This window comes from Topomyia yanbarensis, chromosome 3, assembly GCF_030247195.1.
Source record: "Topomyia yanbarensis strain Yona2022 chromosome 3, ASM3024719v1, whole genome shotgun sequence".
Taxonomy (NCBI): Eukaryota; Metazoa; Arthropoda; class Insecta; order Diptera; family Culicidae; genus Topomyia; species Topomyia yanbarensis.
In genome coordinates this window covers 386,245,349-386,272,180 of record NC_080672.1, presented here as the reverse complement: position 1 = coordinate 386,272,180, position 26,832 = coordinate 386,245,349, and the positions used below count along the sequence as shown (strand labels likewise).

At 38.1% G+C, this 26,832-nt stretch overlaps 1 protein-coding gene across 1 annotated transcript in view; it reads right to left on the bottom strand.

Moving 5' to 3' along the window:
- Positions 1-20,695, bottom strand: part of LOC131689839 (uncharacterized) — a 72,026-nt gene extending 51,331 nt beyond the window's left edge. The window contains exon 1 of the mRNA XM_058975161.1: positions 19,955-20,695. Coding sequence (XP_058831144.1) covers positions 19,955-19,993 — 39 coding nt within the window. The 5' untranslated portion in view covers positions 19,994-20,695. The remainder of the gene's footprint in view (positions 1-19,954) is intronic.
- Between the last annotated feature and the right edge of the window lie 6,137 nt (positions 20,696-26,832).

Sequence of the window (26,832 nt, the reverse complement as noted above, 5' to 3'; positions counted from 1 at the left end):
TGCATGAGCTATTTTTCACGTCAAATATTTTGTTCTTGGATAGTTAAAACCTACATGTATGCAAGACCTTTTGAAATGATTGTTATTCATAGATACAAATTGATTTGTAACAAGGGCGATGAGTTAATTGAAGTCATGTTTCTCATCTCACTATTCAATTGAACTTGTTGCTTCTTTCGCTTAAATGTTAAAATGAAAGGTGGAGGAAGTGCTTGTTCAAATATCGCTTATAATAATTCCCCATGCCAAGCGTTCCGTTATTTCGTTTATTTCAGCAGATTTTTTCCAAGTATATTTACATAATATCTTTATTAGAGTGACAAGAAAAAAAATGACCCCATTGGCCCGCATGTGAGTCACTTGCTAGACCTTTTTATTTTAACTTGCGGTGATAAACTGCTGTATATAGACAAGAAATCGACTCAGGGGTGGGCCAATAGAACTTTAAAAAAATCGTATTTATTTTTTCTGAGCAGTCTTGTCTTTGTGCCTAACGTATTTATTCCTAATAGGGATTGGTATTAATTCATTAACTCAACTCATTATTAGGTAATCGGAAGTGAAACATGGCGTGGTCAACTGTTTTCGTCCGCGTCCCTTATCATCTATTTTTATTAGGTGATTCATCATTAGTGCTATCTTTATAAATGAGCTACCTTGGTTTTTTCAACTATTTTTTCCGTAGTAGTAGTATTGATTCTATTATTTTCAAAATTGCACATGGGTCATTCCGCGCGTTGTGATCAAAAAACGATGGAAATTGAAATCCACCTTTACAGATTTGAACCAATTTCGGAGCAATTATTCATCTACGACTAATATACAGAACTTTAAATTTTTGTTTCAATTGAATCACCCCTTGGTCCATTGAAGTATCCCCGTTTTGACAAATTGCCAAAACCCTTGATTTTTTTTATTATATCTCCTTAAATCCTTCTCTGTTGATTATATCTCCTGGATCCTGTAAATTATTCATGGAGTCTAGAAAAAAATATTAGTTTTTAGTGGCAGTGCTGCCGACTATGATATTTTCCCAGACACAAATTAAACGTTCATTTTTCTCGCAGGATAATTTCCAAAATTCTAATTTCTTCGTGTTGCTCAGACATTTTTACAATATAGCATAGTTGGTACCAATGCCACTAAAAACTAATACTCTTTCTAGACTTCTTGAAAAATTTCAAAGCATCTTGCGGTTTGATTTTAGAGTAAATTGAACCGAAGATATAATCAAAAGAAAATCAAAGGTTTTACCAATTTGTCGAAACGGACGGGTTTTCCCTTAGCTCGAGGGGTGGTTTAATGCGCAAAAAAATTTGGATTTTGATATATTGGCCCTAGATTAACAAGTCCTCCTAAATTGGTTCAAATCCGTGAAGGTCGATTACATGTGCCTTAATCACTTCGCGCGGAATGACCCACATATTTTATCGCATGTAATTTTAGATGTTCTTTTATTTGATAGCATTGTAAGGGAATATGTGACCGCCGGGTGATACCACTCGAGCTGACAGTTTTTTGAACTGAGCAAACTAATTTCTATGCTTGTTTAGTGTTTTTTTGACCAACTAGGGAACTAATCCACAGAGCATTCAATATGCATAGGGAAAACGCATGATCTTGTTTGAGTGGGATGACAACATCAATCATACATAAGGTTTGAGAATTGGCAATTCACGTGAAGAATCGAAACCCAATTACCAATTTCCTTCAGTCATATTAGTTCGAAGAATAAATGTTTTATTGTCAAGTTCATTGTTCTGCTTTCAATTCATTAAATCATATTCATTACATATTTTTATCTCATTATATTGTATTGAGTATTTTCATATAGTTTTGAGTAATACAAGCACTGTATTATTGATTGACGTGTAAACCATATTTCATGACATTATAATATTATTTTTGTGTTAAAAAGCGATAAAATCGAGAATTGCCTTTTTATTTCTTGCATCTTCTGCATTTTCAAATTTTGGTACATTCTTGTTTCCATTTTGTTATTTAGTTTTTCCTGCTTCCATGTCGTAAGAATTGATGAAAACAGGACTCTCTATACTTCTTCTCCTGCATCTGCTAGACTTTCTAGTTTATTGTACTAAATTAACAAATTGACTAATGCACATATTACGGTCTCAATTGGTTCTGGTCGGTAACGGAGTGACAGGCACAGGCGATCTCTGATCAGCGATACTATCACCTGTTACATAATGTTGTCTACAATATTGAAAAAGCATTTTCATAAAAGCAATCATGTTTTGGAGTTTTTCTCGATATTGAAGGTGCTTTTGACAACATGTCTTTCGAATCCATTTTGGAAGCAGCACGAGGTCATGGATTACTTTCATATGTCACCAACTGGATACACGCAATGCTTAGCAACCGACATCTGTGCTCGCCGTTAAGATAAATTAAGATAACAACCTCAAGTGTCTGCTGATGTCCTAAAGGTGGTGTGCTGTCACCACTTCTATGGAACCTTGTCGCCGATGGGTTGTTGAGGAATTTTAATGAGCTTAGGTTTCCGACATATGGTTTAGCCGGAGTTCGTTCGCTCGTTCATTGCAGTTCTTTAACTCTGAAATTGTTGTCTCGGGTCAAGTTGGGGTAAAAGATCCTTGAAACTTAATTGGACAGCTCACATCGAATTCAGATTCAAAAAAGCTTACATGGCCTTCGGCCAACGTAGACGAACTTTGGCAAATCTTAGGGACTCAAACATTCAGTGGATGTACACAACAATTGTTAGGCCAATACTGGCATATAGGTGTCTTGTTTGGTGACACAATCCAATCAAAGTTAAACCATCTTCAGAAGATGGTCTTGATGGCGATGACTGGTGCGTTCTTGACAACACCTACTGCTGCTCTAGAGGCATTTTTGAACACAAAACCTTTATACGAAACAAGAAGCACTATCTTGTCCATGCCGTCTTAAGGTTACAGGCCCCTGGAACAGTCACTAGTTACAGAAGATTGGTACCCCAAATGGTAACTTGGGTGAGTATATATTTGCCCACAGTGACCTTACACTCACGTGTAGTTTTCCTTTTAAGGCTTTTAATGTAAGAATTCCTGCTCGCGAGGATTGGTTGTCTGGTTGGATGGAGCGACAACTTGAAGAATAGGTAGTTTGTTGTAGTGGCAGTTCTTTGTTGGAGGGACGAGCCGGTGCTGGTGTTCATTGTCGTGAAATAAGATTAAACAAATCCCATTCGCTTGGTAGATACTATACCGTATTCCAAGCAAAAATATTCGCGATTCTGTGTGGCGTACGGCACTTCAACAGAAAATTAGCGGTAGAAGAATCCATTTTTGCTCTGACGGTCATGCGGCCCTGAAAAACCTTAGTTTGACAGATTCAAGATCGAAATTAGTAATCGCATGTCGAACTCAAGCCGAAAAACTAAGCATTGCAAATGCTATCTACCTTCTATGGGTTTCCGGTCATTCCGGTATTACTGGAAATGAATGGGCGGATGAATTGGCTAGAGCTGACACTGCGATTGACTTTGTTGGTCCGGAACCAGCCGACAAGTTGAATAAAGCACAACATTCGCTCTTGGGCTGTATCCGAACATGCCAACCATTGGCGTAGTTTTCAAACTTACGTTCAAACAAAAACGTTTTTGTCGGATGAGTCCAAAAATGTCAAAAACTTTGCTGCCTTTTTTCAAGCACAATTGCAGTCTTCTAGTCCGGGCACTGACTGGACATTGCAAACTCAATTATCACATGACTACTTTTCAGCGTGCTGGGAATTATTCTTGTGATCTTTGTGAATCTGACTACGGAACATCATATCATTTGATATGTAACTACCCTACAGTAATGCAATAGCGTATCCGGATTTTTGGTTCTCCATACATAGATGAACATATGTACAGAGAGGTGAAACTCAAGGATATGGATATGATATTGTTCCTAACCCAGCGTGGTAAAGAGCTGTAGTTTAAGTCGCATTTGAACGACAATATCTCTTCGGGGGTGTTGTAACTCTGTTTTCTCAATATCGCTTCGGGGGTGTTTATATATTCGCTCATCAAGAAGTGTCTTTTATTCCTTTAGGAGCGATGAATGCTTCCGTTTTGTCTATGTTCACTGTCGTTATTTTCTTTATCCCTAATCTTACCACTTTCTTAATCCTTCTGATAAGGAAATGACAAATCACGACAAGGCACAAATCTCCGATCAACATGGGGAACGTGCCAAGCCATTCCCTATTGATTCATGATTATGTTTTTGTAGCAAATAAGTAGATTTATTCTGATCATTAGTGGTGATAAACCTACTTGCTTCTCTCTCTAGGAGTTGGGATAATAATAAAGTAAGGTTTTCAGTTCAATTAATTTTGCACCGCTTGTAAGTAGCGATTTGCCCACTACTCGGGTTTTTATTTGCCCGGCAGACCCTTTTGTCAGGGTGACCTAGGTGCTCCTACCGGAATTTCGGATTTCCTTAATCCAACTAAAAGGGTACCAACTTTTATTCCACTGTCTCCTCTGCTGCTCAACGAACTGCTGCTGCTGCTGGCGGATTGCCTCCGGCCGGGACAACAACCACAGTGGGACGAGCCCGAACTTAAGTCCATATATGAATGTTATGCGATATTCTCCTTTTTCTCCTATCAGCTGTCCCCTCAGAGACATTTTTGCAAGATTTGAAGTGATTTGAACGTAAAATGAATTTTTGGCAGCTTTTTTAAGGGCATAATTCAAGTGTTTTTTTGCATAATTTGACCATAGGAACTACATCCGGTTATTTTCGTTTTTCAAAGAAATGGTTGATTTTATGCATTACATTACTTCACCAAAATTATCCGTGTGATAAAATTACATCGCAAAATCGCCAAAAATAAGTCACAATCAAATAGCATTGAGAGCATGATCTACAAGGTTTTTAATAGTGATCAAGAGGAAGGAGCCGAATAGGAAGTATTTTTTTAGATGGTAGAGGTATTAATAATGTTTGCAAATCAGTAAATATTTTCAACCATCTGAAATAGATTATAAAATGTTTCTGGAACTATTTCTTTTTACCTTGCGCAATAACTGTCAAATAGAGTGAACACAGTTGGGTTCTAGTCATTTGGTGGGACTATTTTGATCCGAATTTGCATAGCACTGATATAGCTAAAGGGTATGCATATTATCCAAATAAAATAAGACCACTTATAAATGAACCATATACACGAAAAAAAAGGTTTTGGATTTATTTTCATTTAAGATATGAAATAAACAATCTAAGTAACTTAAAACACACCTGCGAAAAAACATCGGTAACCATCTTGTTGATTAGTGGATGACGCTCAAAATGTTTGTTTTGAAAATGCTAGAAAACTAATGAATTAAATGTTCCAAAATTAGTCGAACACATCTTATTTGATCCGTAAAAACAAAATAGTCATTTCTGAAGCTCCATAATGAGATGTTTATTAACTCGTTTCAATATGAAAAATAAATTCCAAAATTACTATTGAAAAAAATCATTATAATGGACAAAATACTTACTTTTGAGCCACTCTAATAAGAAGTAAAATTAATTTCTATTTTTACAATTAAAAAAAATTCAGCGCTCAAAAACTTCTTTAAAAAAATTTTGAACCTTCATAACAAAATAATTTTTTGAGGCACCCTAACGTATGATAAAAATTGTTTTACATGCGTTAATAACAAAAACGATTTAGCACACGAAAATCAATATACACAAATTTTAAGAACGATTTCAAAAAAAAATGATTTTGAGGCCCCCTAATGAATAGTAAACGCTTATTTTTGAAATATTTCAATATCAGAAACGAATTCAACGTAACAAAATTACATAAAATCGTCCTATTTGAGCCAACACGGCACAGTTTGAACTTTAGTCCACGTTTTGTTCTTAGTCGTGGCACTGTGCAACGACCGGGTTTTACTCTACGAAGGACGGGGCGAGTTGATTTTCTCTTCCGGACCGGTTTTACGAATTATAGGTGTCTCGGGGTCCTTTATAATTAAGACGGGGAAGCGAGCTACTCCTTGACGATTAGCTTCCCGTTTTCCTCAATTGTTCCCGAACCACGGGTCAGCACTTTCGCGGGACTGTTGTTTGGCGCACTCACACGCGGGCTGGAATGTGTCCTATGCTACAACTTTAACTACCGGGCACAAAATTTGACGTCGTTCTCTTCTCGTAGCTCGTAACTTTCTGCCTCGTTCACGATGGCTGCCTTTCCTTCTCCGTGTAAACAAACACATACCAGCAAAATCGGATCTCTCATCGCCGGTGCGCAGGAATATCAGCAGACATTTTCCAACAAAAGGAGAGCGGTGGCCTATCTAATCCCTATGTTACTAAATCACAAACATAAAACAAAAAATATTTAACCTATCTGTACGAACAAAACCGTTCATGAACGCGAAAATTAACAAAAATTTACAACTAAAATGTGAACGGTACCGAACAGCGGTGATCATAATTTTGGGTAAAAAATACACTCTACGGAGTGTTATACACAAAAAATGGTATATTTTCACCCAGTGCTAAATTGTTACCCTGACGGGTTACACGCTCAAATTTTTTTCATATCCTCGTCACGAAAATAATCGATATTTCTCAGTTGTAGTCCCAGTTTGGCTTCCACTTTTGCTAGTTTTTCTTATGTTAAAATGATATTTAAATTGAGGATAATTTTAAACATTGTCTCACTATCCGAGATTACGATATTCCTAAAACGTAATTTAAATACTCCTAAAATCCTGAACTGTGCGCGAACAATATCCAATTGTTATCTTGACCAACAATCTCCCTCCCCCGTGACACTTGTAGAGTGCGCAGTAGTATGTACGGCCTCTAGTAAAACCAAGTGTCGGACTAACATTCCTTTCCTATTGCGATCTACGTTCGGGCCTTACCGGCGTCGGTATTGATCAATAAACAACTTGGGATTACCAGGAGTTGTACATCGAAAGATGGTTTGTTACTTCCAGGTATCCTCATCTATTGATTCTCTGTGTAATGTCAGCTAGTCCCGATTAATAATGGAGTAGCAGCCAGGGGTGCTTACACAAGCTCAAGCTCAATTAGCAGCGATACAATCAGCAGCGATACATGATGAAAATTATCGTCACAATTTTGTGCTTCTAAATTCTTTATGTAACGGAAATAATATATTTGTATATTCATCAAGTTATGAAATAGATTCAAATCAGGCTCGTGCGCAAGGGGGGTGGGGGAAGGCTTAGGGGTTCGACCTGCCCCATGAGGGTATTGAATTACAAAAATTGATTAACTTCCTGTTCAGGAAAAAATATACTGAAAACCGTTTTGACACATAAAATGTCATTTGTGTTCGGTCACTCTAGAAGCAAGTCAATGAAGAAACTTTGCGAGGGTGGCTGGAAAGGGATGTATGTCAAGCTGGACGGCTTCTTCGTTTCGATAAGCTTCGATCTTAGCAACAGTAGTGAGCAGACAGCAGATGTCGGTCAGCGGGCTAGCAACGCCAGCTAAGGAGGAAAAACATGATGTTGGAGAAAATCAGGATATCATTGTCTAGAGAAATTTTACCGCCAATGATTATTCCGTTGGAGTGGCAGCGAAATGGACTGCGAAAATGGACATCGGTATAGGGTGAAATACCGCCGCCGAGAAGTTCTCAGCACCAGCTAGCAGATAAATAGTAACGACCAGCAATAAGAAGGCCGGCGAAGGTGATTGTAAACAGATGTAAATCCTTATGATCGACACCTCCGGATCGGTTCATGTTTCAACAGGTGACGATATTTGCAGCTGGCCTGAGCAGGTCAAATATATCGCGAAGGTTGGACAGCAAGTAAGGAAAAGTAGCTATGGATAAAAACATGACGATTAACACAAAACAAAATAAGCAAGAACACAATCCCTACTAAAGCAGTACTTAACGGTTACCCCTGATGGATTAGGATTGCAAGATACAAGATGTTTAGGTTTAGTCGGTTGGCTTAACAACTACTACAAACCAATCCGAATCCACCACGAACCAGCAGGCAGCGCACAGTGGTCAGAAATGCCAAAAACGTGAACTTAATTCACTAGAGGCAAAATCATCGAATATATTCACGGGCTGTCTTTGTTCGTATGAATATTTCCCACAATCTGATAAGAATAAAATTGAGGTATGGCTTACTATGATTGAACTAGAAAAATTAACTTGTTATACTGACGAGGTAGAAAGTTGGAGTCTTCGACAAAGTTTTAGAAATGCTTATAATGAAGAATTTTGTTGAACAAGTTGAACTTGTAGGACCTAATGTTATCGATTTATAAAGCGTTTTCTAAGGCAACCCCCTTAAATTTAGTTTTTTAATATAACTTTTTTCACTGTGACTTTTCGTGCAAACGATGTTCCAGACAAATGTTGAGGTATTAAAACCACGTAATATTGTTGAAGACTACATGTAAAAATTAAATTATTGTTGAAGACTGCATGTAAAAATATTGTTCAAGACGTCATGTAAAAATTTTACCTGAAATTGGTGATGCGGCGCACCCGTCTTGTAAAAATACTAATTCGTTTAATAGTTATTGAAAAAAATTTCTGCGCACGGGCCTGATTCAAATTATTTTAAAATTGTTTTAATTTCAACTAAAGTAGAAATTGTAATGAATAACTTTTTTGTGCAGTATGTAAAGCTACCTAGCTTGGAATAATTCTGAATTTACTCCACTATAAGCAAACCAACAGAACCTGTCAATATGACATAATGTCCATCTCAAGAAATCAATAACTCACATCAAATGTAAATCGACCAATTTTCTGCAAACCACCAATTTCATTTCTGGGCTAGGGTTGCTCTCGCATAATTTTTCATTTAACGCCGGAGAAACGGTCGCACTAAATCCGTCGTCGATTATCGATTGCGTAACGATGGTTCTTTTCACACGAAGGCAGGGTGCTAAATTCACTGGTTAACCCATAATAAGCATCGAAGGCGACCTGCACCAGCTCTTAAATTGCATAGGCCTCGTAAGAGCGAGAGCTGCTGTAACTGTGGCGGTATGCAGTGCAGCCCACAGGGCACCTTTCTGCAACATACTGTATGTATGGCATTACCATCATGCTATGACACCCCGCTTTTCACCATTGGTAACTATCGTAGGTGTTGAAGTAGCTGCATGCCTTGGAGAACCTGTAAATTGCAATGCCCAGAAGAGCTAAACACACGAGGAGAAGATGGATGTCGAGCAGCGGGCAGAGGTTTCCGTAGGTTGAAGGTACTTACTACATTTCATAGGCAGTGGACAGGGAATAAAAACAATGTTAACCTTATGCTGTTTGCTTCTGTTGAATCGCCCCGATGGAGAATTAATTTAATTTATTTAGTCGAAATTGATATACAGGGTGTTCAGTTCCGGAACTACAATCAATGAACAACCCATCGATTCGATCCTGGAAAACGTCGTATCAAATCCGATGCTGATTTCGATCAAAATTAATTAGGTCAGCGGGTGGCGCTTATGAATTTCCATTCAGCCAGCAAAAATGATTTGAGTGTGGCGTCATATAAAATCCCATTTTGGATATGGCATATGATGATTACTCCATTCAACCATAGTTTCAAGTTACGTGACACTTGCGAAACAGGAATGCAATAATTTATTTGCATAGTGCTGCATCGTGTCAAAATGCGGTACCAATGAGTGCCTGCAAAACAACATCAACACAAATTGCCACATGGAAAGTACAGTTGCAGTTTCCGGTAAGGATAGAAGACCAGCGGAAGCTTCGTACCGTACCAATGTCTTTAATTTGTGGGCAATAAATATAACTGCGGAGACAGAGTTACCGGGGGACGTACGCCACTCGGTAGGTACTTACGGGTGATCAAGCATTTGGGAAGTGCACCGCTATCGGTTTGCCGCTTCAGATAAGAACTCGATTTCATCCGGACCAGTGTATAGGGAAAGATGACTATTTCGTAATAAAAAATTGCACACAACCGGTTTGATGGAAAGCATTAGCTAGCTACTGCTGCGACTCAGCTGGTAGCAGGGGTACGTCACGAGTAGGATAGGGTTGTGAATGAAAACGAAAGTTCAGTGAGGCTCGTGTTGTTTGGATCCATTTCTGTCGATCCCTTTCGAAGCAGCAAACCAACGAAGAGCAACTGGTTGGTTTTGTGCTGTCGCAGTAACGCGTTCGAGGTCCCACAGTTTTCAGGTTTAATAGTGAAACATAAGTTACCAAACTGTAAGATTCGGGAATCGGTGCTCAGGAGAATTTTCGAATCGTGCTTGGCTTGGGAATATTGCGTGGTGCATGAAACTGACTGGGAGCATCTGATATGGGGGCTGTTTACAACTAGTAAGCACACTATTTTCTCTGTGAATGTCTCAATTGACGGTCAAAGCAGTCATCGGTCGGTTGGTGAAAGGCATTTCGAAGTTCACTACTATGCATAACATATGTATGACATCTAGCGAAGACTCTGAAATAAGATGGTTTTAAGCTAAAATAACCCATATTAGCACAGTAACGTAAACAAATGCTAGGCAATGTGATAGGTCAACCAGGGACGTATTTTGTCAACCTATAGGCTTTTCGTTAAAGATAAATGTACAACGAAATTATGGAAGTAATCATGAAGTTTGTCTTCAGCCCATAATCTGAAGTGAATGATAAGATAATATGTGGGAAACAATCTACAAGCTGGACATTTAATAAAGATACAGAGACTTTATTCCAAACCACGGTACAGTAGACGAACGTTTTGCTTAATTATAATGCCCGGTAAAACCTCAATCAGTTAGCTGGACGCCATTCAAATTCCGCCAGCCCGTAGACGTATACCAACAGTCCGAAAGGCAGAAATGCACCAACCCGCGGGTTGTCATTGTCATGTTTGGCTTTGTCTTTCGACGTCAAGGGAAAAACACATTGTTCATGTACCAACATATGAATAGATACTATGTTGTCAAATAAGGTCAAAATCACTTACGTAATGCGAAATCGCTAAAAAAACGGGAACCTTGCTGGTTTAAATGTCATTATAGAACGATAGAGACGCAGCACAGCATGGGTGCTATTGTGTAGTATACATTTGCACTAATCGAAGCGACACATTCCAATAAATTGCGATCAATTAAGAGATATGTGCCGCCTTGGTTCGAGGTCTCGTGACTATGCAGTTCTGGTCGGCCCAGTCCGGGTTGCCGCGCTGCGCTGATCACGTGCGATCGGATCGGCCTGTCCGTCACTCCGCCGGGGCGCAGAATAATGTGCGTTGCAGAGTTCTTGCTTATATGGTAACTTTGGTTCAGCGAACTGACCTGGTTATGATGGATACGATCATGTTTCCTTCAATAGATATTGCAGAGAGTTTCGCAACATAAGCTATTTTCGATCGATTCCATTTGGTAGTGTGCGAATGCGAAGTCACGACGGTGGGTTGATGTTAAAATTGATTTGGTTTATGGAGAAAGCGAAATTACAAGCCAGGCAATGGTTTTATACGGCGCTAAAGTCTGCTTCGTTAAGAATATAGTTGAAATGTACAGCGAGATAAATATCGCGATTATGCATTCTATCGAGGGGCACTCTTTTCGGAGAATTTTCAAATAAATTTACGGAAATTAATTCGTCATTCGATCAAGGATTACATTTTATAATAAAATATATTCTCAAAAGGGAAATTGCTTTAAAGATTGACTGTCACAAAAATTACCAAGCATAGTGAGATTGACGAGAACAGGTAAATTTTGTTGAACATATTTGAAAATATTAAAAGTTTAAGGATTATAAAAGGTGGAATTAACAAAATTAGACGAAATGATCTCGTAAGCCAAGATAAATCAAATTAATTTTTACTGATAAAGTATCTAAAACAAACTATAAATTTGACATAAAATGTGAAGCTGCGGAATAAATACTAAAGTTTTCGTAACCAACAAAAGTGTGAACTTGAAGATGTGCAAGCCAAAGTCCCAGAAACTGTAATGAAGGTAAAGCATACAGCTTTTGACATACATTATTAAAACACAACCAAATAGCCATACAACGACTGATTCGTTTTGTATCTCGATACCAACTGTAGGTAGATACAGCGAAGTAACAACGATTGCGCCTAGTATCTCCAAACTAACAACCAGAACTATAAATAAAGGAACAAATATCGATGAATACGCGTATACAATAGCGATTTCTAAGAACGGTTAGAATATAGTACTGATGACGGCATGGACGTGTACGCGAGAGAAAGTAAACCAATTGATCCGAAAGTTCCATTAGACAACACTGAAAATATTTTGCCGTCTACTAAAAGATTTCGATGCGCAGCAATAACTTGTAAAAAATAATTCATGTTTGTATTATTTACGGAAACCTAAAAGACCCGCGGCTCCGACAAGCTAACGCATTGAGGCGTGCTAAAAAAAGAAAGACGTATGCTTTTGTGTATGTACATAGGGTACATAATTTTTTTATTTCGATTATTGAGGTTTTAACCTTAAGGTCATTCGCCTCTTCGGGTCAGAAAAATTTATTATGAAAAATTTCTAATCCTGTGTGTGAGGTCGGGACTCGAACCCAGGTGCGCTGCATACAAGACAACCGATTTTCTAACTACGCCATGCCCACCCCCACATAAATATTGTATTCGAAGTAAATTTGCAAAGTTTTCTAAAAACTGACCAAGTGTTTGCGGTGATGACTGCGGTTACCTAGGGTAGATGCTCCTTAATTCGTCTCAGCAATTCTATTGATTCAATAGCACCATTCCATAAAATCAACTATAGTGAAATCAATTCAAATTGAACGTTCCAGGATCCTGATGACCACTTCAAGTCCATCAATATAGTAAAAACACCAGAATCGTAAACGACGCCGTACAGTGGTCCAATATTAAAAAACAGTCACGGTCATAAGTTTTTCTTTGGTTCAACTTACATTTTATGCCTTTGTGTCTTCAGGAAAGTTTTGTAGAATTTGTTTACGCATTTTTTGAGATTTTTACTACAGTTTGTATACCATCAAAGCTTAGCTGGATCATTCCGAGACCTCGTTTCGTTCATTACATTATACTTTTAAAATATGTAGAAAAAAAGTTTTCTATTTAACATTTTTCATGTCAAGCTCAGAATGAACTTGCTGTGCAGAAAGATTGTTAGAAATTATTACAGACTGTTATAATTAAATTAAAGTAGATATCAAACCTTTGAGGTCCGTAATTTTGGATTTTAGCATTTAGATTCCAAGGAAACTGGATTCAAAAAGATTTCAAATACACTACCGGGAATCTCGAAATTGTGAATTTTAACTATGAAAATGTGAATTTTAACTATAATATCCGACTGCAGAGTTCAGAGTCCTGAAACGTTTGTTTGCAAAATGTTGAAATTTGAATACAGAAATAAAGAAAATGTTTCCCAGTTCGCTTTACGTATAAACAGGATACTATACAAGTCGACTGAATTAAAACATCAGTAGTAAGCACAGAAGAAGGGACAGTGCACGCAATTTGCTATGACGCGTAGAGATTCTTTTTCGCAGCAGGTAAATATTTGCTTCCTGTCCTCGTGATCGTACAATACTGGATGATTGCGGTTGGCGCTTCTTTCTTACTGCTGGCCATTACAGACCATGAGTGTGAATCCGTCTTTTTTATTATTTGCTTCCTCACTGATGAAGCTTGTGTTTGATTTGTAGTTATTGTACACAGTTTTGCGGTTTTGCAGTTACCATTATTACCTGAACAGGATAGTGATTGATACGGGCAAAGCGTTGTCTGGGGAACGTTAATGTCTTGTGTTGTATATTGTCAGGTAGGAAGACCGCATTCTTATCACGTAATCACTGTTGGAGTATCAAGGAATATGTTGATCACTGTATTCTTCGCAATTGATTTCACTTTTCTGTTTTGCGACATTATAGTTTTAATGGCTATATCGCAAGTACGAAGTGCCTGACGGTATAGTTTCATCTCGATTTTGCCATTATCCATAAACACGAAGTTTTTTAATTTGATTCTGACACTGTCACTATCAGCGTTATGGCGTAGGTTTTTATGTAAAATGAATTTATTTGCATGGAGCAAAGCAACCTTGGAATATAATCATTATTGAATGCTTGATATAATGAAATTGGATAGAGGTGACTTTCGTAAGGCTTAGCTCTGAAAACTTTTAGCAAATGTTTCAACTGGCGAATACCCGGTCCAATACGAAAAGACGTAAAATCAAGGGTCGCGTTATTTGATATCATTTTGAATAAGCTTAGTACTTCCAGTATTGACAATTAATACCAACACGTCAACTAGGAAAATGGTTATTCCTATTCTATTCAACATAATTGTAGATCCCCATATTAATCGCTAACAGAAAGTTTCTTTCGCCTTTCGATATATTGCAAAATCGGTTGCAAAGGCGGGCCCTCACACATTCCTAAACCCACGATCTTGTTATCATACAAACGCCTGCTCTCTCGCGCGTTCATGAATTGTACTCGTCCTGGAGTACCCACTTTAAAATACAGAGCTTGTATACACAATCTCGCCAACATAAAAACGCCCCTGTGATTGAGTGAACGTAACACTTACGAATTGATACACGAGGTGACATGTGCAATACAAACGTGCGTTTCTACATGAATCGGTCACGTCCGGAAACCCCTACCCTCAGTCCTAGCAGCTTAGGTACATGCCTTCAGTTGAACAAGCCTCAAAAAATGAGTATCTATGTACACCACCCGTACAGAAGAAAATAGCTTCAGAATGCCAAATTCAGGTATACTGTACCCAATAATGAACCCCACAATAATGTATTGAGGAGCCTTGCATATGAGGTAAAATACTTGAAATAATAACTGAAACATGTACTACGAACAACTACTTGATAATGAAACGAGTTATTATAATACCTAAATAATAACAAAACCTTTTCAACCTTCCAATAACAAAACTCACTGTATGGAGGTATTTATGAAGGTATTGACTTGGTATTTGTAAAAATAACTGGAATACATAAATAAAACTAAAATAAAGTATTATACCTCATTGAGGTATTAAACAGGTATTGAAGAATGTTTCTTCAATACCAGCTTAATACCTCAATGAGGTATTAATAATCAATTAATACCAGGTTTTGGTATGATACCAGCAAATAGTATGCTCGGGTTATTGGCCAGGTATTTTCTCCTGGTTGGGTAGACAACAAACTTCATTGCCGGGAACTCTAGTGATATAGGAAAACTCTTTCTCTTCTAGTATCTGAACCGAACACTCAAAATTAAGCATCAGACTCGCGGTTTCCGTCAACATTCAAGAACTCTCGCGAATATCCAAATGACCTGATTACACCGTTGTACAATTGAATTTATACACACGAAGTTAAATACTCACTAGCACGCGCAACAAACGCCTACGCAATCAAACACTTTAACATACAAACACTCGAATCCTTCGCGATCATCCACACACACACACCTACGGCCACGATTTAGCAAACATTAAGACGATCCGGTCATTAAATTAACGTTTTAACACATATAAATTTATAAACGCGGTCTCAAGCGCGAACATATAAACGCTCGTTCCCACGTGATCATTTTCCACGCCCCACATCTGAACCATACACTCAATATCGCAATCAGAATCACGGTATTGTGCAATTGGCCTTTATCAGTGTTTTAGTGGGCGATATTTCTCGTTTCGTCTGCAAATAAAAGAACGCAGACCGTACATAAAAGTCAATTTTTGTATGTATATGAATAATGGACTCCCAAACGGCTTAACCGATTGCCGTCAAAATTTATACAAAGTAGGCGTTTGTTATGGAGCGTGTTTGTGTGTTATTGGTTGGGGATTATTTGCCCGCCAGATGGCGCTTCGGAACGAATTGTGTTTTCCTCCTATTTCGTTGAAAGTCGCAGCAACGCGCGATGGGTTTTAGCTAGTTTCAGATATAATTAACGAGCCATGGAGTGCAAATGAAAACAGCGAGCAACCCATACTATTGCAGTAAATAGCGCTGAGTTGTGTCACACCGCAGCAAAAGTAAGAAAGACTTTCTCGTTTTCTTTGAAAATGAGAATATTCTGGTATCGATATTTTACCAGTACTACCGATACTTAGAGCTTCAGTACCATATCGGCTCACTTAAAAAAGATCGATAATAGGAACCCCCAACTTAGTGCCAGTTAGACACGGAATCCAATATTATAACCCAACTTATGTGAATGGTGTAAATGACTGGTAGAGGCAGATAGACAGATAGCGGTTCATTTTTTATTTGTGTTAAAAAAAAAAATCTTAAAATTCACCTATTCCGAAAACTCCGAAAATAATGTGCAAAAATTGATTTTAATCTTTCTCGTTTACTGGTTTCTTTTTACCATCAATATAATATTTTTAGATCTTGAGAGACTAGTTTGAAACGTTATTTGGTCTATTTTCATTTGTGGAAGAATTTGTATTATCTCGGGAGTACTTCTACTTCCACTGAGCTCGAAAATTCCATACAAATTCCGAACAAATCCGTACAGTTATTTTTCCGGGCATGTCTATGAAAATCTGTACAGTCGTTCCAAATTACGTACGGTTGGTCAGCTTACCCATTCGACTCAGTTGAGGTCGGAAAAAGTCTGCATGTGTGTGCGTATGTGTGTGTATGTATGTGCGTATGTGTCAAAAAATGTCACTTATTTTTCTCAGAGATGGCTAGACCGATTTACCCAAACTTAGTCTCAAATTAAATGTACAACCTTCCCATCGGCTGCTATTGAATTTTGTATCGATCGGAATTCCGGTCCCGGAATTACGGGTAGAGAAATGAGCAAGGCACAATTGCACCGCTAGGTGGATTAAAACAGGCTTTTTTGGAAATGAATCTTCTGAAAGCAATAGTTCAAAAATAGGGTCGAAAATAATAAAGTATGCCATTTTGTTTTTTCTCGGTGGAAAAGTTTCATTGTAGTACCGACCAGAGCCAATTCGGTACAGAATATGAAACTGATGATACTCACCAAACAAATCGGATGCAGCAGCTGTTTTCAGAGCCGCAAAAATAAAAAAAAAAATGTGTTCAAGTAGTTTAATATATGGTTTATTGCTACATATTTCAAATTTGGCAAGAGTTTAATGTAGCTGAAGAAATTCTTTATCCAGTGCTATCATTATCTCATTTTTTGTAGTTTTGCGACTTAGTCCGGTCTGACCTAACACCGACCATATGTACTCTTATCTGTAAAAAGTTTAATTTTGAAATGTTTTTGGAACAATGAATGGAATTAAAAACACGTTTTTTGGAGAAATCTGGCCTTAATTCGGCTCGGTAATTTCCCAACAGCCGTGATTTTTGGTAAAATATTTTTCGAGTCTCAGCACTCAAACATCACTTTTACTGAGATCCCACAAAAAAAACCTGTTTTAATCCACCTAGCGGTGCAATTGTCCCTTTCTCATTTCTCTAAACTATGGCACGGAGGCTTTTTATGTTCAACATAATTGTGGAAATGTCCATTACATTCTTAGTACACTTTGCACTTATACACAATGGCATGCCAGCCACGAACTTGATGAGCTACGTGTCGACGGTGAAACACTTGAAACAAAAAATATCATATTCCATTAGCCTAATCAGCATTAGATCAATGTTATCTGCTTGCTAACTCATTGTGTCATGCGGGGTGGGTATGTGAGGAGGGCGAAAGTCCCATGAACGAACGACTCCCCAGCTTAAATTGGTATGCTTTGTGATATAGTGGTGGTTTAAAGATGATGGGGTTGAAAGGGAGGGGTATGAGGGCTGGATGGGGTGGTGGTCTGAGGGGTGATTTAAGGAGATTTTTAAAGGAAAGGAGTGAACAGTAGAGGGGGGGGGTGTAACCCCTCTCCGTAAACCATCAACTACGCCCCTGTTAAAATCCAGAAACCTTATGCTAGTCGAAAAAAAAAATTTGGCCGGGATTAGGTTGACCTTTTTCAGAGTGATTGCATAACCTTTCTATATGAGAAAGGCAAAAATGTGCCAAAATCCAAAAAAGTGAATCGTCGTCAATTTTTTTTTCGAGTTTGCATCAAATCTCGACGTTTCATGCACCTTGAACACATTTAGCATCAAAAATAAAAATTCTTTTTTTAATTTTTCCTATAGTTTATATGAGAAATTTCTGTGTGGCCGCACTCTGAAACCCGCAATTCCGGAACCAGAATTCCGATCGATCCAAAATTCAATAGCAGCCGATGGGAAGGTTGCACCTTTCATTTGAGACGAAGTTTGGGCAAATCGGTCCAGCCATCTCTGAGAAAAATGAGTGACATTATTTGACACATACGCACATACATACACACACACATACACACACATACACACACATACACACACATACACACACATACACACACATACACACACATACACACACATACATACACACATACACACACACATACAGACTTTTTCCGATCTCGACGAACTGAGTCGAATGGGATATGACACTCGGCCCTCCGGGCCGGGATTAGGTTGACATTTTTCAGAGTGATTGCATAACCTTTCTATATGAGAAAGGCAAAAATTGATTACTGAGTCGCAGCTGTTGAGATTTCGTAAAAAGATGCGAAAATGCTAAGACTCGGCAGATAAAATTAAGTGTGTGTAATCTGCTTTCCTTGTTGGAAAAGTGCTTCCCCCAACTGATGAAAAAATTTCACGGACTTTTGACGAATTCTTCAGCGAATTTACCTTTACTGATCATTTAGTATCTAAAATGTTGCGATTTTGCTAACTATACCGGAAAAAGATAGCTTGCAACTTAGTTCACGTATGCAAGTGCAAATTAAATAATAAATTTAAAACGATCTGTCCCTGCGACTTTTTTTTAATCGCTCAAAATGTAAAAATATTATTTCAATTATTACAAATTACTGAGACTGCAGTTTGCCTTTCGGATAAAATGAGTAAAATAGTGAATAATGGTGTTTGTCTCGAGCAGGTCGATTTTTGTGAGCATTTGAAGATTTTTTGCTATTTTCAGTAATAAATATAAAAATAACCACTAAACGGGATTTCATTTTTTATTATTATCTCGTTGTTGTTATGCCATCTTATGACAAACGTCATTTTAGTGTATACTGTCGGTTTCGACAGCATAAATCATTAAGTGACTTTATGCTTGTCCAGAGATGCCGCAGACTCAGGTGATTTTAATGCCAAAATATGCTGACTCCTGCGTGTAGAAGACAAAAGATTAAATCGCCGGGAAACTCTAAGCTTGCTCATATGACCCTATTCCACACTTTTCTGAACTTTCTTCCTTCTACTCTTTGCTCTTTCTTGAGTACATTAACATTGAAAATTATTTCACACCTTCCAGATTTTTGCTAATTGAATGTCGTTATAACATAAAAAAGGAAAAATTGACTCACTATTACTCGTTAATTAAAAAGAAACTAACAATATATTTAACCGATTTTCGTAAAAAATTAGAGGCTAATACAGAAAATATAGAAGCATCAAAAGACGTCTTCGAAATGTTACTATTTTAAATAATTATCAAAATCTCAAATTTTCGAAATCGTCTTTCACGAAAAGTGCTGAATGTCGCTTGTCCCAAGATAGCACCACAGTGACGATCAGTCAATACATGTGCTCAACGAGGGACGAGCCATGCAGTCAAAAGTGCATTTTTAGGCCCCAATCACACATTACTTGAGAATTCCATTTCCAATTTTACCTTGTCCAATAACTTTCAACACCAATAATTCAATTCACCGATGATAATTGAATACAACACTTGACAATCCAGAGTAAAGTTCGTTGTCCTACAGACGATCCGTATCGCCTGCCTGGCAGGCGGAAAAATTCCCATCAGTAAGCCGTACTAATTTTATTTACCACCGCCCGGCTATTAGTAATTTCACACTGCATTAATTTTTCACCGGCGACACGTAGCCGCCCCCGGGTACATATTTGTTTGCTACAACTTCCAAACTAACTACCGTACTCACCAGATAGAAGCCGCACAGCAGTAGGAAAATGTTTCCCATTTTTGCTGCTTATTAAATCGCAAATGAGCCCGCTGTTCCGTTCGGTAACCGGGTGCGACTTTGGAGAAAAGTCGGAAAATGTTATGCTTTTACTTGCAGCCGTCAGTTCTGCCTGGCTGGAAGACTAATTGAAATTCAGGCGGGTTGGATCGGTGCTCGATAGTCGACGACGACGACGGCTCGACTAGTCGTGCTGATTGCGGTAATTCGCACTCAAAGGAACGACGAATCGGGTAAAAAACTGACGGAATTGGTTCACAGTCGATTTGATCCAAGCATTGGGTTCGTTACACTCGCGATCACTTTTTTTTCGGATAATTATTCATAGGTGCATAATTTACCACGCTGCGTCGAGATTGAAACTACTGCCTTACCGTCGCCGGTTACATCATTTATCTGCGATTAATTAGTATCTTTGAGCAAGAAACTGCTAATAAAGTAGAGCACTTATAGTGGGACAGATTTTTCAGCTGTACTGATTTTCCAGCTTTTTTCTTCTCAACACCTGAACAGATGGAAACTATTTTGACTTATTTCAACATTTTCTGCATCATATTTCGGCACATGTTAAACTACCAGGACCACAAACACTTCTCAATTCCCGAGTCGATAAAGGTTCCTATTTTAACTACGGGAGGAAAATGCACCCGAATCGAATGCTGGCCAAAGCGCCACTGAACCGTCTGGCGCAAATTTTCGCCTCTGTGCAAAACGTGCACGCTCGCCACTACTCAACGATCCAACCGCGTGTGTTCGATGAGAGACCCAAGAAAATGAATAGTTAAATCAGAGCGAGTCTCAACCGACTTGGTAGAGCGATGGGGTTAAAAACCGAGTAGGCACTGTGCTGGTAGTAAACCAACGATTCCAAGCCGGTTTCGAAGGTGGTGGTGGGTGGTGAACCGATCGGCCGGTAGCTGGGTGTAGTTTCCGTTTTGTTTTGATTCCCTCTTCGCATTGTGTACCATACTATGCAAAACGCGGTTACTCAGTTGAGTCATGTGGATCCGCAGCGATGCTGATGATGACGACAGCGGCGACACGACGCCTGAGAGTAGTAACTCAGTTCAATGAAAATGTGGGTGGTTTTTCGGGGTATGCCTTAGCCGTTTTTTAGTAGCTTAGCTAGAGATGCGGCTGCCGTGTGAAAGATAGCTTTTGGACATTTTTAGGCAGCTATTATGCTTATGACTATTAGATGTGGCATACGAATGGTTAATTGAGACTTAATGATTCGGTCGTTTTCTGGGAATGAGTATTATTAAATGCTTATTTATGAGGTGTTAAAAGTCATGTGAATGATTTAAATATGATTTTTCCTAATTTAATTTGTCGTATATATTAGGGCAAATTTCCATTTGCAAATTTTGTAAGAAATGCCAAAATAAATTTGAATAACTTTGTTGTTGGAAAAGTTGTAATTACTTACACTGATCGCGAAAATAGCAATAGTTTTTTTCTTTTTACATCTAGTTTGTGAAATATAGGACGAAGCATGTCGAAATTTGAGTCTTCCCATTTGCTTTTTTTTTTTGTTCTTTGATTTTACATCAATTTTCAACGAAACAAAAAAAGGTATTGTCACACACGTACAATCCGTAGCCCAATGCGGATACTGTCCATAATATTGCATATTTTCATAGCTTTAAAATATAATATTTGTTCATTATTTTTCTGTAATTAGTTGGATATAGTTGTATAGGTAATACATCTAATAGGCTTGACATGTGCTTGAACTAAAACTATTCACTTAAGCTCATCCATGAAAAAAAAAATAGAAAAAAAAACTCTACGCTTGTAAGGTATAAAAATCTCGAATGATATTTTGCCATTCACCGTTTCTGGTTAAAGTTATATGAATGTATGGTATAACAAAGCGAAGTATTTTCCTAATCCAAAAAAAACGAGCGTAAGGTTGAAATTTCTACAAAAATTAAATCCTTGTGATTGCTTATATATTTATATGAATTATGCCAAACGTCCATTTTGCCTAACGTACACGGAAAAAAAATCCGTTCATAAATTCATGAAAACAAGATCACGATTTCGTAAACTGAAGGATTTGCGAAAACCGTGCCCAAGTTCATGAAATTATGAATAATAAACCTCGTATTCATGAAACTATTTGTGTTTCCAAAATAACTAGTTCACGTCGAATACGTACATGACGTTACATTCGAATGTTTGGTAGGGTTTCGTGGGATTTTGGTCGTGAGTAGAGTGATTCATGCTAAGATGCATGATTTCAGGATACTAGTCACGATATTTGTGTGAGTAATGTGATTTATATTCGCGATTTCAAGATTTTTGTCATTATTTTCATAATTTCTATTAACGTTATTGTGATATTTTAGTCACGAGTAGAGTGATTTTTGTTTATGAATTCAGGATCTTAGTAACGATTTTTGATATTTTAATCACGAGTAATGTGTTTTATATTCATGATTTCAAGATCTTTGTCACGATTTTCGTAATTTTATTTACGGTATCTTGACATTTTAGTCAAGAATAGAGTAATTTATGTTAATGATTTCAGGATGATCACGATTTTTGATATTTTTGTTACGAATGGTATAATTTACGTTCTTGATTTTAGGACCTTAGTCACGATTTTCGCAAATTATTTGCCCGTTATCATGATATTTTATTCTAGAGCTTACTTTCCAATTTGACACGTGGAGTGATGAGACTGATGTTCATGACATCAGCAGTTCCTTAAGCAGGATCTTGTTCCATAAAATATATCATGAAAACGATTTGTAGCTCTATAAAATATTTTTGGTGCTCAACGCAGTTTTCTTTTTCTGTCGAGACATCACACTGAATAACAATGGTCAAAAAAGTTTTTTTATATCTACTGCTTGTGCTTTTTACTGGTCGCTAGTAGCTGGACATATTTGATATTTCATGGAATAGTGCATGGAACAAAAATGATTCTACGAATAATACTCTAGATTTTGTGAAATAATTCCCGTGAAAATTTCATGACCATGTTGCTTGAAATTGAAAATGATTAGATATATCTTCTGAATATCACAAGCACGCAAGATAAATCCTAGGTCAAGCACTAGGAATCATGAACTAGTTCCCGAAGCCATGAATAACATTTCATGATTTTGTGAAATATATTACGTGCACAAATGGTTAGTCGTGACTATTGTATTAGGTATCATGAACCAGTTCACAAATGCATGAATAATATTTGATGATTTCGTGCACTATTTCACGAGCATGAATGGTGTGTCGTGACAAGTCTTCCCAAATGAACATCGAACACCATGTTCGATCTAGTTCGGTGCTCATCTTATACCCACATTTCGTGTGCAAACTCGAACGCGCTAATGCGTATCAAAAACACGTACACGTGTTCGTCTGCACATTCGAACCCCATGTACAGACGCGGCGTTCGTACACACAGGTTCTTGACACTAGTTTATTCTTTCTCTCACTCATAATCACTAGCGTTGACTCATTCTGTTTTGCGTGTGCCTTTCTTGTGTACGCACACGGTGTTCGTACACGGAGTTTAAACCTAAGTTTGCACAACGTTCGCTTGGGTTCGGTGTTCTATGCAAACCTGTACATAAAGACAAAGCGTGTTTGAGGTTGAACGCGTGCACGAAATGTTGTACACGGGTACAAACTTGTTGATGTTCATGGGAAGACTGGTTGTGACTATTATACTAGAAATGACCAGTTCACGAAAACTTCTTAAAATATTTTATGATTTCGCGAACTACTTCTCGAGCACGGATATTGAAACGTGGCTAATACATTAGGAATCATAAATTAGTTCACGAGGATTTTATGGATTCATGAATAAAATTTCAAGTTTCGTGAAACAGTTCACGAGATAGTATCCATACTGTTTTGATTTTGTGATCTAATGTTCCTAATCTTATGAATAATATCATAAATCAACCTTTGGCTTTGTTTAAGTTGTGAACTAGTTCACGTCCGGAAAATCGATTTGGCAATAACATGGCGGAAAACATGACTTAAGTTTACAAAACAAAAACAAACGCGGGCGTTATTGAAGGGAAATTGAACATAATTATAAAAGCCGTGATTTTTGTTCATGGTGCTGTTTTCGAAATGTAAAAACGTGGTTGAACTCATGGCACCTTATTCACGATTTTGGGAACTTTTTTTCGAGTAAATTGTATGTTTACCACATTGCTTGCTACTGCGTGTGAAGATCAGCTCTTTCGGTGGTGCACCATTCCGGATCTGAATTATAATAGAATACAGGTTTCGTCGTAAGCGGTGTTATAAGTTTGGTTTAGTTAGTAGTTAAAATAACAAAAAATTATGGCATGTAACAACGCGAGATTTAGCTTTGAAAGTTTTCTGTTATGTGTTCCTGATCGGGTTTGTTGCTTGTGTGACAGATTTTGCTTTTGTGTATTTTCTGGCGCTATTTTTTGTTTCTGAGTGACCACAGTATAGCTCCAGTCTTCCTAGCTACTTGAGGATGCTGGCTGTTGGTTTCGAGTTAATTGGCCGTTTGATAATGTTTTAGCAGGATATCTGTTAGTTGTTCATTTTGAGACACAAAATAGTTATTGATTGGGTGGCTGTCTTTGGTTTAGAAGAAATTTTCGGAGGTTGTGGTATTTCAACTCAATTATCTTAGTATTGACTTTTTTGGAAAGCGACTTCGTGGTGTGTTGTTTATAGTGCCAATAATTAGAGTTTGGACGAATAGATCTTTTTTATTTCTCTTTTGTTTATTGGACACGGCTCAATACGTTAGCATAACTGAGCCGTGGGCCTTTTATGATTTTTACAACATGTGAAAATAATAATTAGTTTTCAAAATGCTTGACCATCGGGTCTTATTGACGCAGCTTGTTGCTGCGTGTTGAAATCCTCTTCCTTAGCGGCTTAACAACCGGTTGTGGTTTAGGTTGACCGCATCTAGGAATAAATTAGTTTTGAATTGTCACTCATTGTTCACGTTTCACACATTAGGTAGAAGGAATGATATTTTGCTTCGGAGAATAGGCAAAGCGCCGCACGGGTACATTTGATTGCGTGCCCTTCGATAGCAGCGGAGCGATTTTAAGCTTCTGAACAGAGTTTGTTGCGAAACCAGGCTCTACGAACAGATCTTAATTTGAACCATCATGACTATTGCTAATGAATACTAAATAAAATGCACTTAAAATCAGGGCCGGCGGAACACCTGTTTCCCGAGTGGGTAGTAAGATTCGGAGTGATTTCTCCCCGTATTGACGAAAGTTCAGCTATGGCGTGTGTAAGTGAAAATTAAAATTCCATGATAATAGCTGGTGGCTATTTGAAAACACCCTTTGTTAACAGGGTTGTATGTCTGACGGCTCAACGAAAATGTGATTGTTGAATACCGATACTACAAATGTTCCACAGCTAAGTACCAATTACTCCATTCTTTTAAATTTCGTTGCATTAATTTTCCATCCCCTGCTATAAAACCTTCCATTTGCGGGTACTGAAGCCCGCATGATAGTATTGACTAATAGGAAGGTAGTGGAGGTCGTTTTGAATATTTCTCCGATGGCAAAAATAATACCGAAGTCTCATTTTCGATACTAATTAGATAATTCAACCGGCCCCTGGATGGTCTACTTCCGGACCAAAGACAAGCTATTTAACATCATCGGTATATCGCGTGATCTAACTAAACAACACTCGACCGTGTACGAAAAGTATTTTGTCTACGCACCCACCTGGGAAGTAGAAATTGGTGGTGTAGTTTTCGAAAAGGGCCCTAATTGCGAAATAGGGAGTGCTCCTCCCAGATCCCTGTGCTTCAGTCAGTGAAAATTCTGGTATGCGAGCAATTGCGTTCAGCAAAAATCGAGGAGTAAAAGAAAACTTATTTTCCATCAGCCTCATTTCGAGCCTTTCCCCGGATTTGTTCTTCCAAAATTTGTTCTTTGGAGCGGGGCTCGTCCATTTGTTCGCCTTTTTGTATTGCGGGGCATGGACTGCCGCAACGACGGCACAACGGGCCCATTGTAGAAATAAAACACGGTGTGGAAAATGTCGCATGTTAAATCCGAATTATAGACAAAGATTTATTGAATATTGTTTCCATATACATCGCACCTCAGCTGGTTCTAGAAGATTTCAACTCCCACGCTATGTCATGGGGTTGTCTTCATTCTGATAACCGATCTATCTTACTGCGTAATATTCGCGACAATTTCAATATCACTATATTTAAGTGGAAATGAAACGAATGCCTACCAGCGCGGCCAAGCACGTTAGATTAATCGTTGTACTCTACCTGATTAGTGTGCTCATTGATCGAAAGACCAACGCGTCCACTATATCCGAAACAATCGAATCAAAATAAGAAATTCCTCTGGTGTAAGTGTTCAACGTTTTGACTGGCTGGTTTCTCTACACTGCGAATAAAGATTAGTCGAAACAAATATCCGGTGCTAACAACCGTGGACGGTTTCCCACTCCGTTATTGTCAGAGAGTGCTCAGAATTGTATGCGAAACGGTCCTATGAGGACTTTTTGAACGTCGGATCGCCCAATTTTTTCCGAATACTCGCGACGTTAGAAACGCAAATAAAAAACTTGATGGAAACTGAAAAACGTGGTTATTGGCACTGGTTCGTCAACGGATTAACTAGACAAACAATATTTCGTCTGGCAGCTGGGCCCTACGCTGTGTACTCGATTCAGCCTTTGATCGGAATACATGGAACTAAGAATTCTTTATCGGCGACAACAGCATTCCACGTAAATTCATATTCAAATGATAGACGTTTCGCGATCAATTTAATAAGTAAATAAACGTAATATTTGTTCTTCAAATGCACAAATTTATCTGACAGCAC